This window comes from Parasteatoda tepidariorum, chromosome X1, assembly GCF_043381705.1.
Source record: "Parasteatoda tepidariorum isolate YZ-2023 chromosome X1, CAS_Ptep_4.0, whole genome shotgun sequence".
NCBI classification, from domain to species: domain Eukaryota; kingdom Metazoa; phylum Arthropoda; class Arachnida; order Araneae; family Theridiidae; genus Parasteatoda; species Parasteatoda tepidariorum.
Window position 1 is genome coordinate 73,178,860 of NC_092214.1, and position 17,837 is coordinate 73,196,696.

Consider the following 17,837-nt stretch of genomic DNA (forward strand, 5'->3'; position numbering starts at 1 on the left):
ATATATATATTGGATTGATACATTGAACCAACTGAAATCATATTCGTGCGATTTATTGTAACTTGCTTTATGGAGGAAGGAAGAAGTTTTACTAGTTGGTCAGGTCATGATTGTTCCTAATTTGACAAAACGTAACTTTTTCCTTCACAATAAATTCAGTTAAAACAAAAAAATTAAGTAATTTTTTTTTATTAAATAATAATTTTTTTGAAGTTCCAAAGTTTTACGAATTCCTCAGAAATTATAAAAATGAGTTTCACTTCAAAATTAAAACTGTTATCAAATGAAAAACGTATTTCCCGGAGACGAATCAGTCGAGCTTTTTCATCGTAATTTTACTACTTATCCGTAGGAGTTTATTCAAAAAATAAAATTTAATAGCGAACGATATTTGCCGAGTTTTTTTACTGATTTCTACCATTAAATAATTGAAACAATTAAGTAAGTTTAAATACTGTTAAAATTTATATTTAATGCTAAATATATTATTCATCCTTTTCTATATAATTAAAAATGTTAATTTTGTTTCAGAAAATAGTGGTGCAGATAATACTGATCCAGTCAAACCATCCACAAGCAATGGATTAAAACGTGATTTCCGCTCAAAAATGTCAAAGAGTCGATCACGAACAACAAGAGGTGTAACAATAAGAGGTGGAAACTACGACAAAAGTCAAGCTGCTGCCAAAAGTCGAATTGTCAGAATGCTGTTTGTAGTAGTCGTTGAATTCTTTGTTTGCTGGACGCCTCTTTATGTAGTCAATACTTGGGCACTTTTTGATTCCCAAGCCGTCTATTCTTGCTTAGGCTATGTTGGTATGTCTGTTATTCATTTAATGGCTTACATATCGTCTTGCTGTAATCCTCTTACATACTGCTTCATGCACAAGAAATACAGACAAGGTTTTCTAGCTGTCATCGGTTGTAAGAAAAACAGACGATGGTTATTTGGTCACCAAAATAGTGAAAGGTCTGGAACCATGGTCAGCGTTTTTAGCACAAGAGCGGGATCAATTAGATCAGGTTAGTATTATGATTATTCTGCGGGGCCGTTTAATAACGAGTACACATATACGTATAAATACAGGTATATTTGTCTAATGGAAGACTAAAAATGGTTATCATAAGAAGTATCAAAATCTGTCTTTGTAACAGATAATTATATGAGGGATTTTTTTTTTTACGAAAAACTTCTATTTCGCCAACTTCTTAAATTTTTTTAATTTGTAACTTTTTTTATAATTGTAAACGGAGCTTTATGGGCTGGTAAAAAAGTTATGCAGATTTTCATATCATTGAAAATTAACTCTAAACATACCGAAACTTAATATATACCTATTTCCACCATAGCCGGTCAAATGGCAGGACTTTATGTTTCTTGATTGAATGTATGAAATATGGATGTTAGGAAAGAAATAAACTGAAAAAACTTTATTATAATTAAACAAAATTATATATTGCCAATTTTTATGTATTACAAACACAAAGAATAAGAATTTTTAATTCATTGCTCAACGCATTTTTTACATATGTAGGGTGTTTCTATTGTACATTTTCCGCAAACATAGTTCTTCTAAGTATTATTTTTTCTGTAATTCTTCTTATAATTATAAGAGTATATAAGAATTATAATTCTTATAATTATTCTTATAATTAATATTATTTCTTCTAAGAACTTGTGCTGTTTTGATTGTTTCGACATTTTTCTGGTTAAAAACTAACAGTTAGTTAGAAATGAAGTAAGGCTATCAAAATAAAATATAAAGCTACTTACCAAATCATTTAGTTTTTGTCACTTTTTCTTACACAAAAATGCCAATCTAAAATTTTAGGTACTTTATTGAAATTTGAATTCACAGTTATTCTGATTGAACTAACTTCGTAACAGTCTTTGCAGAAATGTGCAACTCATCGAATGCAATACGTTGAACACGCATTATATTTTAATGTCTGGTCCTATAACCTTATAAAGCAATAAATTGTTCTCCCGGTCAAGTGACCGGTTGTGGCAGAAATAGGTATACAACAAGTATTATTCGAAACAAACAAAATACAGAAAAATAATAAAAGAATATTAACTGTATATAATTGTTAGAAAAAGTCATAAAGTCAAAAGTGCAAAAACGATAAGATGATAAGCGCATTTCCGATGCAAAAGTTTTTAAACGGTCATTTGACCGGTTATGGTATGTTTAGTGTTAAGAGCCCCCTGACGGTTTTTTTTTCATAACCGTCGTTGAACAACCGACCCAATTTTATGGGTTTACGACTACTAATGTTCGACTCCGTAGCCTTGTAATTTTGAACCCAATCCAGAAGACAAGGCATATCCTGGATCGAGTATTGGGAGAAATTTGCCTTCGTGGAGGACTTTTTGATGGAGCTAACCCGCACTTGCGTTACATGGAGAGGAAGACCACGAGAACCTCACACAGACAGCCTGACGGCAAGGAGACTCTAACCCATGATCCATCTACCACTGAGGATATTTCACGCCAGCACTGTGGTCGTTGCAAGCCGGATGCGAAATTCATATCGTCTGGGATTCGGACCCGGTTCGCCTCATTGGAAGGCGACCGCTCTATCCCCTGAGCCATCGTGGCTTCCCCTGATAGTTTTTAAAAAAATACCCTCTTTTGAATGTCTTTCCCCTTAATATACCTATAATCCTGAAAATTTTAGCGTATCTCCACTGCAAAAAATTGGCCCTAACTCTATCTGTATTATCTATCGAAAAGTGACTTCGTAACTGAGGATTGAAAGGGGTTATCTAAATAAGTGTTGCTTTCTGTCTATTTAAAATACGGAACTATTAAACTAATTGAGTGAAAATAAATATTATCAAATGAATTATTAGAATATATGCTGAGTTTTAAGACGTATCTTGTCAAACTAACAAACTTTTCCGTAACTGATTTTATCAGAAAGCTTTTGAGTAATTACTTTTAATAGTTAAAATTTAATTCTTAATTGATAACCATGCTTTTTGAAGAAGCGACACATACTATTGAATAGTATTTCTAACAGTCTCAGTGTTAGCAGTAAATCAGCTTTTTTTTTTATTGCTGTGTTTTGGGAACCTGTTTTGTTGAACTGAATCGTGGAGAACAGAAGCCATGGAGAATTATAAATGAAAAATTAAATAAGTTAATAATTCTAATTATTTGATTGGGGATTTAAGCGAATACAGTAAAGGAATGTGTTTTTCAATATAAAACAAAATTAGATTCCAAACATGAAGGAGAACAAAAACCACGGAGAACTATGAATAAAAAAAATTAAATAAGTTAATAATTCCATCTATTTGATTAGGGATTTTAACGAATACAGTAAAGGTATGTGTTTTTCAATATAAAACAAAATTAGATTCCAAACATGAAGGAGAACAAAAGCCACGGAGAACTATGAATGAAAAAAAATTAAATAAGTTAATAATTCTTTCTATTTGATTAGGGATTTTAACGAATACAGTAGAGAAATGTGTTTTTCAATATAAAACAAAAATAGATTCCAAACATGAAGGAGAACTATGAATGAAAAAAATTAAATAAGTTAATAATTCTATCTATTTAATTCGGGATTTTAACGAATACAGTAAAAGAGTGTGTTTTTCAATATTAAAAGAAATTAGATTCCAAATATGAAGGAAAACAGAAGCAATGGAGAACTATAAATGAAAAGAAATTAAATTAATTAATAATTCTAATTATTTGATTGGTGATTTTAACGAATACCGTAAAGAAATGTGTTTTTCAGTATTAAAAAAAAAATTCGATTCTAAACGCTTTTTAGTTTTTAATAATATGAAAGACTGCATCATTTTCTTTATCAGCACATAGAGCGCCGTTTAGAGACGAACAAAACTTAATCTGACAATTATGAACCACCAGGGAAGTACAGAAAGGTAGGACAAAGAGACAACGACCTCGATCTACGACTAAATAAAAATAAAACTTTTAATCTATTTTTTAATTGCTAATATTGTTTTTATTAAGAAATTTTTTTTTAATATATAAATGCTTAGCTTCAACGAAATATTTTGTGGAGAATTAAATATCATTTTCAAACAAGTTTAAAAAGTAAAATTTATTTAAGTTGAAATAAATTTTTACAGTTAAAAAAAATTAAGAACATTTTGATGGAAGTAATAAATTCCTACAAAATAAAAAAAGAAATTAAAAAAACAATTTCAGCCTTCATTTGCGAAAATATACTTAAAAATATAGATTTAAAATTTTATACCAGCATATCATTGCAATAATTTTTCCTTTTAATTTAATAAGGCTCTTTTTCCCCCTTTAGAGATTACATTATTGCACTTTTCTTTTTAAGGGCATCTAATGGAGAAATTAGCTCCAGGCACACCTCTGCACGTCTCTATGAATAACTGTTATGAATTCCCAACAGTAATTCAAATAACTCGTTTAAATGCATTATTGAAAATGAAAAAAAAAGTTTTTTTCTAAACTCCATAATATTTTCGTAAATATATTCGTATGAACAAGATTTAATAACAATGAAAAAAAATATGAGAATATGGTTTATGTCAGTCACCAAATTTTTAAAATATAAATGGTATCTCTCAAATTGATGAAAATATATGGGAGTTTCATATAAGTGACTAAACAATCATTTATGCACCCCTGGGCGTGACTAACTACGTTCAAATGTTGAATGATTTATTTCATCTGTCATTTCCTTTAGGTAAAAATAGAATTACTTCATAAAACTTTCCATTGCGAAATTTCCATTCAATTCTGATGAAAATCTAGTATAATAATTTTAAAGACAAAGAAATCAGTTCAGCTGCAAATTAATCTAAATAAAAATTTTATTTAGCTTTATAAAAAAAAAATAGTATTCCTGTTACATGTTCTCATAAGATAGATAAACTAAAGGCTTAAAACTTCTTTTAAACAAAATGCTTAATTTAGAAAAATAGCAGATTTATGATATACTTCATGAAAATTAAAAATTTGGATGAATTTTTTTTATTTAAACTTATATAAAATTGCTTAGTAATTTTATAAATTCTTCGGCTTAACAAATTGCTGACTTGTGACCAGTTAACGTGTGATTGTACTTGCGTTATCTATTTCAATATATGAAACACAGGGTGATATAAAATATTCCGAAGTTGAGCAGGTTTGGCTCAAAGGATAGAGTGCTCGCCTCCCACTGAGGTGACTCGGGCTCGATTCACAGCGATGGCTGGTTGATACGAATTCCGCATCCAGCTTGCACCAATCACGGTGCTGATGTGAAATATCCTCAGTGGTAGACGGATCATGGGTTAGAGTCCCTTTGCCGTAAAGCTAATCGTTGAAGGTTCTCGTGGTCTTCCACTCCATGTAATGCAAATGCAGGTTAGTTCCATCAAACTATCCTCCACGGAGACTAATTCCTCTCACTACTTAATCCAGGAGTTCCCTTGTCTTCTAGATTGGGTTCAAAAATACAAGGCTACATATTTAAACATTGGTAGTCGAAAACTCAAAATTGGGTCATCAATTTCTACGACGGTTATAAAATGAAATTAAAAAGCATGGGTATATAGAATATTTTAAAGTTTAATTTCATTTCAATCAGTAACAATAAAATTTATTGGAGTTTATTTAGAATATTTTATTCGATTTTCAAATACAAAATAATAACTGATGATATGACATAGTTTCTGTGCTGCCGGTCAACAAAGTGCAAATTGTGAAATATATAATAATTTAAACGAATGTCTATTGATAAATCCAAATAAAAATGTGCAATACTAAAATAATACAAAAAGTATGTCTCAAATTCCACACCACGACAAAAAGTTTTGCAATATTTACTTCAACAAAATAATCCTTATCAATCCTTTATATCATAAACCTTATCAATCCCTTAAATCATAATATAAAGCTTATGTTAATTCTTCAGGAAAGATAGTGCGAAATTAAAACGATACAAGAATCTCAATTTTAAAAAAAAAATAATGAAACAAGAAAATAGAAAAATATTTTATAGGGGTAAAATCTAATTTTTGCGCAAATCCTATATAATAGCTATAATGTCTTTAAGAATCCTCTTTACTGATAAAAATGTCAATATCTAATTGCAAACATAAATTTTCTTTCAGACAAGAATATTTTTCCAAAATTTAATGATTTTTAAAGTTTTATGTCCTCTTTTAAAGGCTTTTGAATATTTTAAAGCTTTCATTTGCTTAATTTTTTAGCCAAGAGATTTTACATTAAATTTATTTCCTTTTAATGTTAATGAAGATATAAACCCATTATTAAAGCTACAACCAATTTAATTTCCTAGTCGAAACCCTCAAACATACACACAAAAATATATCATGTAAAGGAAATAAAAGAAAAGAAAATCCCATTTTTTTCCGTAAAATAGAAATAGTTATTACTATTAAAATGTTTTATTAGTTTAAAAGATATTTTTTTAAAAACTTTTAGAAACTTTCTTATAATAATTATCGGTTATTCATTAGATTCTGATTAAATTGAGATGAATAAAAAATTGGAAAGACAAACATTTTTAAAGAATTACTAATAATAAACAAAGGTGGAACGGCAGTTATTTGCACATGTTGCATGGCAATTAATCTTGAAGTGGCAGAATTTCTTAAATTAAACGAACATTTTCAGAATTGCTGTTATGCAGAAAGAGGTTTTCTATATACTAAGAAACCCGGTGAAAATATTCTTTCGCTTTTCAAAGTGAAAAACCTTCTATAATAACTCTAATAATTTCTCACACATTATTTTAAAAATTGTTCACTTTTTTAAATTTATAATTAATTAATTAATTAATTACAATTTAAGCATTGTTATTGTAATAAGGGATTTTTATTACATTTTTTTTTAAGGTTTCCTAAAGCACAGAGAAATTTTTTGCAGTAATGAATTAAAATAATTCTTATATAAAAGTTGGTATTAAAAACCCTTGCATGCAAAAATTTAGGGCTCTTCTTACGGCTCTGCCCTTATATCTATCTTATTTTGAACTGTTGTGAAATAATTAAAGCTATTTATGACTGTCAGGTTAAGTTTAATTCATCTTTAGCCAGAGCCTTATATGTCAATCATGAAATGATGTAAAATGTCAATATGAAGAAAGGAAAATTTTGAAAATGAAAAGCGTTTATGACCTAATTGTTTAAAATTATTTTTTTAGAAAATGAATTGAAATAATTCTAATATAAAGGTGGGTATTAAGAAACCTTTACATGCACAAAATTTAAGGCTATTCTTAAGGCTCAGTCCTTATACATATGCCATTTTTAACTGTTGTGAGAAAGTTATTTATGGCTGTTAAGTAAAGTTTAATTCATCTTCAGCCAGAGACTTCTGTGTCAATCATGAAATGGCGTAAAATTTCAATATAACGAAAATTCAGCTTTGAAAAGGAAAAGCATTTTTGGCCTAATTTTTTAATACTTCGACAGTTAATACAAAGCCCCATTGTTTGAACACATGAAAATACACAAAAATTGAAAATTGTTTATTGATTTTAGATTTTTTCCATCGAAGATTTTCGATCGGAGAGGGGGGGGGGAATCTCGCCGATTTCACAAAAGTCAGACTTTCACTAAAAAATCTAACAATATTTTAAAGTTCAAATAAATTTTTTCACAAAGATATAACTTAAAATTAAAGTTTTACTTCGATTTTAAAGCTCTGAAACTGTGGCATTTTTATTTCCCATGATGAAAAATATTCTAGAATATCTTTTAAAACACAGAAGTGCAGCCAAAAATTTTAAGAAAGATATAAATGATTAAATTTTTAAATCTAACTGTAAGATAATTTACACAACGAAGATAATTAGTAGAAAATGTGTTTCATGCATTGTCAAAAAAGTATGGTTAGTACACATCATCCTGGTTTGAAAAGTCTGTATTAAAAAAATCTTCAGAAATGAAGATATAAAGGTATGAAGCAACCCTTTATGACGATAAATCTATCGATCTCTGGGTGACACTTTATCCATCATTTATGGAATTCAACCGAGATATGTACGGATTGATGTTGCTCATATTTTTCTCATTGAAGAAGAATATTATAACGGAAAAAAAACATTTTAACAATGTACTATACAATCTACAAAAATTACTAAATAAATTCTTAAAAAGTTTTCAATCTAATGATCGGATTTTCTCTTACACGTAATCTTAGTGATTCAAGAGGTAATAATATACAATTTGAATAAAGCAGGTAGCATTTAAAGCAACAAAATCAAACACGAAAACGTACTTTGTCTGAATAAACACATAATATATTTCTTCGATTTCTGGGATAGACAATGGAAAATATCGTCCCACTAGTTCAGTCAGGAGAACGACGCAAATTTAAGACCCTTTAATGTTAATTTTTCTTTTTGTGTATTGCGCACTATCTTTGAACCTATATATTTAAACAAACTTTTTGATCACAATTAAAAATATCCTATAACTAAATACAATTTTGCGCAAAAAAAGTCTAATATAGTTATTGTTTTTAATCACGTATTTTTAAAGAATGGAAGCATCACTGAAAAATATTTGAAGACTTAGGAATATATTTTTTAATTTCATTTTGAACAACTACACTTAAAATAATAAAAATCTGAAATTTGGAGAATAATAGTTTGAAGAAGAAGAATTCGTCACATTCAAAAGTCAACGATATGTACAAACCTTTTACCCTGTTTTTTTTTTTACTTCAATAGTACAGTGCGCCAAGGAAAAAAAAAGGAAAAATAACGGAAAAATAACTTTTGATCTAATGATCGAATCGTCATGCTCTGAGATTTAATCTTAATTGTTCGAATAATAAAAAAGTCGTATTTTTAAAATTTGATTTCTCGTCATCTATTCGACCGATTTTGCTCAAATTTTGTATCAAATTACACTTTTTAAAATGATGTAAAAAATGTATTACCTTACAATTCGAAAATGTTTTCGACTATTATTAATTAATAATAATAAAAAATAATAAATATTTACTAAAAGTTATTTTTTACATGGAATTTTTTTTAGAAAAACGAATTTTATAATTGCAGGCCAAAAAGTTTCAATTTGCTTTGAAAGTTCTTGAGATATGACGAGATACGCAAATTGTAAAAATTACATTAAGGGGACCAAACTTTGAACCCCTCTCCTAACCAAACAATTATGACCATTTTGATTTGGATCTAGCTCTTCATGAATATGCCAAAAGAAATATTATTTACGTCTAGTCCTGTGTCTGAGACCTGCTTATTTCCACTTCTCCCCCCCCCCTCTCTCTCCCTCTCTCTCTCTCTCTGTATATATACAGACAGGCATGAATAATTATCCAGTGACACTTTAGTGATTTTCAAAACATCAGTTTTGGAAAATAATGAAGCAGGACAAGCTATTTGCAATTTTGAAAAGAATTTTCGCACTAAAAATAATCAGATTTATTAAACTGGAAGATATGCTTGAAAAACTTTAAGACGATTATGTTAATAATGATTTAAAAAATAGCAGCTTTCCTCTGCATCAAAATTATTGTTGAGGGAAATAAATGTTTCTGCAGTTTAAGATATTTCACGAAAATTCACAAAATGGTATCAGTACAGAAACATCTTTTCACCTTACTTTCTTCTTACACTTTCTGATTATAAAGTAAACATATGTGTGCAGCCACCGGCCAAGATATCTTCCTCCTTACAAAAGAAAAATAATCCTCCATTCTTAGTAATCATGTGGTATACTACAAAAGGATGTGCCTTATGTTTAACACATATACCATAGCCCTTTATTTTTCTTTTTAGCAGTTTACTATTTAGATCGACATTCAGTGTTATCAATAACTATTGCACCCAAAAACATTAGTCTTTTTCATTTATATTTTGCATTAAAAATAAATATTTATTTACTTATATCGACACGTTCGTGATAACAACAATTCCAACTTTGGAGGCCTGTCGTTATAACAGGCTTTAAATGTTTTTTTTTTTCCTCGTTCTGTTTCTTTGAAAATAAAAAAGAAAGAAAGAAAAAGATTTGCGTGATTTTTTTTATTCAATCAAGTATTTTTTATTTTTTTAATGATAATTATAGTGCTGCCATCTAGCATTTTATCATCTTATTTACTTTATGCAATATGCGTGAAGTGGAAGAAAAAAAATAACTTAGAAAAAAAATTCATGAAATAAATAAATTTTTTAATTGAAATGGTATATGTTCTCTACTAATTTCTAAAGTATTTGCATACTTTAAATTAACAAATCATACTGAAATCTATTTAATCAAATGAAAAGAGTTATATGTAATTCGATTTGTGCTGCCATCTACCATCTAGTATAACATTGTAGATAAATCAATAAAGATAGAAAGAAAAAAGTAATCAAGAAGTCAAATTATTTTATTTTAAAAAAGAATTGCGTCTATGAGATAAATTCTTGGCACTTGTATTTTCAGCTTTCAAATTATTAAGAATGGTAAAGAATACTGTAAAAAGTGTTGTATTTTAAAGAATAACGGCAAGTGAAAGATTTTATTTTATAACCGTCGTCGAACAGCCGACCCAATTTTGGGATTACGACTAATAATAATCCGTAGACTTGCGATTTTAAACCCAATCCAGAAGACAAGGGAACTACTGGATCAAATATTGGGAGAAATGTACCTTCATGGCGGACTTCTTGATGGAACTAACCCGCATTTGCGTTACATGGAGAGAAAAACCACGAAAGCCTCCGACGGTCAGTCTGACGGCAAGGGGACTCTAACCCATGATCCGTCAACCACTGAGGATATTTTGCGTCAGCACTGTGGTCGGTGCGAGCCGGGTGCGGAAGTCGTATCGACTAACTATTGCTGGGATTCAAACCCGGTTCACCTCATTGGAAGGCGAACGATCCATCTCCTAAGCCACCACGGCTCCAAGTAAAAGATTAGCAATATTTGAAAAAGATCGAGGTTTGCAAAATCGCAAATTGGGAGAAAAATGCAAATTATTAAAAATGCAAATTTTAATATCGCGTAAAAAGTATTCATTATTAAAAGGTTTTACCCTTAGACAAAACATAACTTTTAAATTTATCTATAGAGTTTAATTATTTTTCCAGAAGTTTCATTTATTTTACTTTAAATTGATAAATAAAATATGATACATAACATTCTTCCTAATAAGCACATGAAAAAAAAACACTAAATAAGCAATAATTTTTTTAAAGTGTTTTTTTTTTTTTTTTTTTTTTTTTTTTTNTTTTTTTTTATTTACTGCAGCGAGATAATAAAACAAAACTAACAACTTCTCAGCATAACTTTTAAGTCATGTAAACATTTTAACGACATTTTTTTACCCGCTTATATAATTCTTTAATTTGATTCCGATCAAAAAAAAGTTTCATTGTAACATATAAAATCGTTATCTCAATTATTATTCTTCAAAATGACAAAAATTTTAATTTGAGCAACGTCGGTAGAAAAATTAGCTGCACATAAAAATTTTGAGACGTATCGTCGGTGAGTTTTTTATTCTAGGCATAGCTCAAAATGCTTGTTTAAGAAAATGATCACAGCTCTAAATGAATGTTTAAGAAAATGGTCACAGCTCTAAATGAGTGTTTAAAAAAATGGTCACAGCTCTAAATGAGTGACTAAGAAAATGGACACAACTCAAAATGCATGGTTAAAAAATTGAAAGCTTAAAAAGCGTGTTTAAAAAAATGGACATCGCATTTGATCCCGTTTTTCTAACATCTCTAAGAGAAATTGTTCTTAAAAAAAATACATACATAAACTGATGGATCAAAAAAAAATTCATAATGTCATGCTGCCCAATTGCCTAAACAGCTTCATTTTTTTTTAAATTTGTCTTTTTAAGAATTAAAAAAAAGTCCATAATTCTTTTTACGTGGTTTTCAGAAGTCCTACAAATTTATAATAGTTATAGTAAATTAACGTCGTTGTACGAATTTAGATTGTTTATAACAGTTTTATCGTTTGGTGCTCTGAATATCAAACATGTCTGAAAACAATACAAAGTCACCCGGATTCAGAAATCCGGGACTTTGCCCCATAATCAGTATGCTTAGTGTTTTGAAAAAGCATTTTTGCAGTGTCCTTTTTCCCCAACACACATTTTGAGATGTGTCCATTTTCTTAAATACGCTTTTTGATCTGTGTCCAGAATAAAAAATCTCACCGACGATATTTTGAAAATGGTGTTGCCCTTTTTGAAAAGTTTGTTTAACCGATTTCCTTCAGATTTTAGATTTTGTGAATTAAAATTAGATTGTTAAAAATGTATAAAAAGCTTTTATACTTTTATTAACTCAAAACGTTTTTGATCATTATTAAAGGAAACAATAAAAAGTAAGAAAAAGTTGTTACAAATTAATTTTTTCATTATTTTGCATTTTGTTTCATTTGCATTTTGTTTCATAATTGTGTGGGGAAAAAATTTAATTTCTTACTAAAATGCTTGTGCACTGATTTCATACTCAGAATTCAGCGTATTTAAGATATGGCAATTGAGCCTTCAAGATTATGTCTTCGTTTGTGAAAATCTGACTATTGAATTAAAAGTTATTCAAACAATTTTTTTTTTAAATTTCTGTCCGCAATATACTTTAAAAGATTCAAAACATGTGACATTTCTTTTGTTGAAGAAAACTGCTAGTCTATCCAAAAAATGCCATCATTTATTCTTGATTGACTGTCATATTACGAAAAATATAAAAGAGCTAAAGTTTAGACTATTATGTAAAGTTTTTCTAAACGTTTTAACACATTATTTTATGTTTGTTAAATAATTATTTAATATCGTTTAAAATTGCCTAAAAGCTCTCAAAACTAAACGAAAGAACTAAAATACCACTCTTTTATTCGTATTTTGAAAAGATTGAATTTAGACAATTGGTATAGGTAGATGTAAAAATGAGATGATGTCTTGGTCTATAGGTGGATGGATTTTTTTCCTCAAGCACTATTCATTTTGGTAAATTTATTGTGGTTATTTTAAAGTTAATATGTTTTATAAATCTAAAATGAATAAATTCTTTTCACTTATTATTTTTTCAATGAAAAAGATGGATTCTGCAATTTAATTTTTGGAAGAAGAGAACATTTCAAGATTAGCATTTTTAAAAGAAAATTTTTTTAATGGTAATTCAACACAATTATGTCCTCTTCATGGAGAAAAAAGTGGTTGTACATATTTGTTTATATGAAGTGGATATTTACTTCTTTTGCCTAAAGTTTTAACATTAAAAAAGCAGTAGGCTTTAAGAGGAAGCCATACTATGGAAGAAAATTTTACTCTTAAATTTTCTTTCTCCATCATTACCAATTTAAAATTTAAAGTGTAGAAAAAGTGAATTCAGACCAACCTAGAGTAAGCCCTCAAGTTTCAAATACTGAAAAGAAAATTTTAAAATATACAAATAAAAATAAATGATGAAATGATAACTTAGGATCACTCTAAGAAGTTCTCTTCTAATGATTTGTTTGCACTTTAATATTTTGAAGTATTTTTTCCAGCAATTGAAACTTTATGACTTACTCAAGGTTTGCTTGAACTTACTTTTTCTTTTTTTTTTTTAATTTTAAATTAGTAATGAAGGAGAAAGAGAATTTGCAACGAGAAATTTCTTCCACGCTATGGCGTCCTCTTAACATGGGGAACACTGGATATTAATATTATTGATAGCTTATGATAGATCGAACTATTTTGTTTAAGACCTAATATTGAAACCCTTTTCTATCCCTTATTTCTTTCTTGAAAAACTGAACCCTCCTTTTGAAAGGGCACTAGACATAAATGGGTTTAAAGAACATATGACTTTAGGTATAGGTACATTAAGGATTAACTCAATTTATCTAAGAAGGACTGAAAACTTGTCTTTTCTTTGTTTTCTGAATCTTATTAAACAGAATGACATTAGACAAAATTTTTGGCACATTTTCATTGAACTAAAATGTATAGGATGATGCATTCTCTGGTCGTTAAATTATACAAAGTAGGCAGAAAACAATTTGGAATTTCAACATTAATAAACATTTTGAAAAAATGTATTATATGTAATATTGGCATCTCCAGGCTGCAGGAATGATTAATTTTATAACAAGAGAAGTAACATTAGAAGTAAGAGCACCCTAAATGTATATTTTTAGAATCCCAGCCAAGATTTAAAAAAAAGTATACATATTAAGGAAAAAAACAAAAATTTCTATTGAAATCTGACTGAGAACAATTGAAGCAGACGGGATGTACAGAACATTACGACCTGTTTTATTGTTAGTTGACACTTAAAAATGTTTCAAATAATAGTCTCTCGGATCCCCTCTGTATTCTGCTACAATAAAACTTGTATATTTGAACCGTGGTTGATTCATAATAAGTGTGTCCTAAAAGTATCGTTAAGATTAGATTTTTGTTCAATTTGGACTATAAAATTGTAAAAAAGAAAAGAATAAGACTGCGGGATAACTGACAGTTCAGGATTATTAAAAATGGACAGGAACTCTCATTGTTAAGAGTACGCCATACCACGGGAAAAAATTTTCATCGCAAATTCTCTTTCACCTCCATGACTAACTTAAAATTTAAACTATAGAAAAAATGTGTTCAGACAAACGTAGCCATAAAATACTATTACTGACAACAAATTTTTAAAATATCAAAATAAAAATAAATTATAAGACGATAACTTAAGATTACACAATGGATAAATTCTCTACAAATAAGTTGTTTACATTTTGATATTTGAATGTTTTTTTCAGCAATTGAAACTTACTCTAGATTTACCTAAACTCATGTTTTCTTTCTTTTAGATTTTAAATTAATAATGGAGGTGAAAGAGAATTTGCGACGAAAAGTTTCTCCCGTGGTATGGCGTCCTCATAAGCAATGTTGAGACATTTCTATTCGATCAATTTCCCATTCCGATTATCAGAATTAATCTCCCAGATCATGCAATTTGACATCATAAGACTTCGGCTTTTTTCCTTCCGAAAAAAATTCTGAGATCTATTAGTGCTGTATCAATAAAATTCAACCACAATTATGCTATATGGTCATACCTAACCCCTTGCTATAGCATATAGCCAATCCTAAAATGCACTCTTTATAAATGGTTTAAAGTTCACAATCATTAAAAATTAAAAATCTGCCTTTTCGAATCAAAAATTTTTTTCTAGTGTGGATGTTACATAACTATAAACTTTTATTGTATGATAATTTTTATAACGTTCTTGACATAATATCTACTCTTTTTTCAGAAACAGCTGATCGAATTAGCTCCTGCTAAAGATCGTCTTTCTGTTGAAATATTGGACTACTAAACAACAGATTTCGAAAGGGAAAAAAACTTGCTAATGGAAGAAAACACAATTTTATTATCTTTTCTGAAACAGCTTATCGAATGAGCTCTTGATAAAGATCATCTTTGTGTTGAAATATTGAACTACTAAACAACAGATTTCGAAAGGAAAAAAAACTTGCTTTTGGTAGAAAAAACAATTCTGTGATCTTTTCAGAAACAGCTGATCGAATTAGCTCTCTCTGAAAGTCAGCTTTCTGTTGAAATATTGGACTACTGAACAACATTTCGAAAGGAGGAAAAACTTGCTATTTGGAAGGGAAAGAAACGATGTCATGATTTTTCAGAAACAACTGATCGAATGAGCTCACGATGAAGATCGTTGTGCTGTTGAAATATTAGACTACTACATAAGAGAATTCAAAAGGTAAAGAACTTGTTATTGGAAAAAAGAAGAAAAAAAACAATTTTATGGCGACGCTTTCTATTAGTTACCTTCAGTGGTGTAACTGGATAAATTACTGTTTCATTAATTGTGTTTTTGGGGATAAAAATAATTGAAAACACTTTTATGTGCATGCTAAGAACCACCCATAAATAATGTTATACAACACTTCATTTCTTCTCCTGCTTGTCACTAAGTGTCAGTGCTGACCACATCCCTTCTTCTCCCCCTTGTCACACATCATATAATAATATACTTGCTGAACAAAACACTGCAACATCATATAATAATATACTTGCTATACAGAAACAAAACACTGCAATTACATTCTAGATCATGTTTCATATTAACTATGAGTTTTAAAATCATTTCTAAACATTACAATAATAATGTGAACTTTTTTCATTAAAAAGATGAAAAAACTATGATAATAAATGTTTAATTATCTGGTTTTAAATGTTTATTTCTAATCAAAATGTGTGTTATCACATTTCATCTTATCCCCCTCCCTCCCCCTTTTTACAAACTGTCGCAATTTCACAAATCTTAACCCTCTTCTCCAAGCCTAGCATCATTTGTTGACCGCACTATACATAATTCCTTTCCCTAGACTTTAAACAAAAAAACACTAGTCAGAACATGAAGGAAAAAAAACGATAACCTGATAAGTTTATTAAATTTTAACACTATGTAACAAAAAAGGGGTAACCGTAATCACCTCCCTCAATATATATATTTAGGATCCTTATCAAAAATATAGCCAAAAAACTATGAAAACTATAAAATGCCCAAAATGTTTTTAAGCTCTAGACCTGGGTTGGCCAACCTGCTGCTCGTGAGCCACATGCGGCTCTTTGCAGGATTATTTGTGGCTCTCGATAAATGTACCCGAGTTCCCTTTTCATTTTCGTGCTATTACATTTTAAAGAATTATTATCGTTCCGTATATGTTTCAAATTGTCTTTTAAATTACTGAGAACAAATGTGAAAGACTAAGTACAACGTTGTTGAATTCAATGTGAGTTTTCTCTTTCCAATATAATTATGAGACAAAAAGCATCGGGAGAATTAGAATTAATAGAGATGCAAGAAGATCAAGCTCTACTATTAAAATATAAATCGACGTCGATTACTGAATTTTGGAAATTTGTACCAGAATCGAAGTATTCTGAATTAAAAAAGGCTGCTTGTCGAATTTTTTCCAATATTCGGGACAACGTACTTATGTGAATCATTTTATTCTTCTTAAAATTCGTGAAATCCAAACACCGATCAGTATTAACTAACCACCATCTCAAAGAATTACTGAGAAGTGCTGTCACCAATTATTCACTAAATTTTAAAGAATTATCAAGAGAAGTAAAATAAATGTGTTTAATATTTAAATTCAATACACATATTTTGTATTTTTACTTATATATTTTCAATAAATATAATTTATGTAAAAAAAATTTAATACCTTTTTTGCATACATTTTAAATACGTATTTAATTGCGGCTCGCGAAAAATTTCAAGTTTTGAAAAATGGCTCGACTATCAAAGAGCCCCTGCCCATTGAGCAAAATTATCTAATACCCCTTTCCTTAAGAATGAAGTTCATAAGCAGTTAAGACACACTTTAGTCCCAATGAGCAAATAAACAAGTTCTTGATTACTTTAATCTCTTCTTTACTACTCTTATCGATGAGGGAAATGATTACCTAGAGATTAAAGACCTTTTTTTTCTCTTATTTTATCTCCAGATCTTTTTTTTAATCTTATTTGCAATCCCCAACTCCTAAAAATGTATTTATTTTTACTTCTCTTAACTTCAACGTTTCACGCATAGATGTTGATGAATTAAGTGTTTCCGCACTGTCCTGCATAATTAGTAAAAAAAATTTCAACATTCTAATTTTAAAAATTTAAAGAAGTTTTTTTTTTATTTGAAAAAAAATTCAGAAAAAGTTCTTGAAATGATAAATAAAGCATTATATGCAAACACACATATGTAAAATTATATTTACAATTAATTTGAAATTATAAAATATATTCGCTATGAGATAAGTCCACTTTCCTAACCTTACATACAAGTTTATTTAATATTATTTGAAATTTAACTATTTTCTTTTTGGAGTAT

General features: G+C 29.0%; 1 protein-coding gene across 1 annotated transcript in view; it reads left to right on the plus strand.

Moving 5' to 3' along the window:
• Window positions 1–15,737, plus strand: part of LOC107440079 (cholecystokinin receptor) — a 280,053-nt gene extending 264,316 nt beyond the window's left edge. Inside the window, exons 4-5 of the mRNA XM_071187349.1 lie at window positions 532–1,023; window positions 15,233–15,737. Of these exons, the coding sequence (XP_071043450.1) occupies window positions 532–1,023; window positions 15,233–15,261 (521 nt within the window). The 3' untranslated portion in view covers window positions 15,262–15,737. The remainder of the gene's footprint in view (window positions 1–531; window positions 1,024–15,232) is intronic.
• Window positions 15,738–17,837: the final 2,100 nt, after the last annotated feature.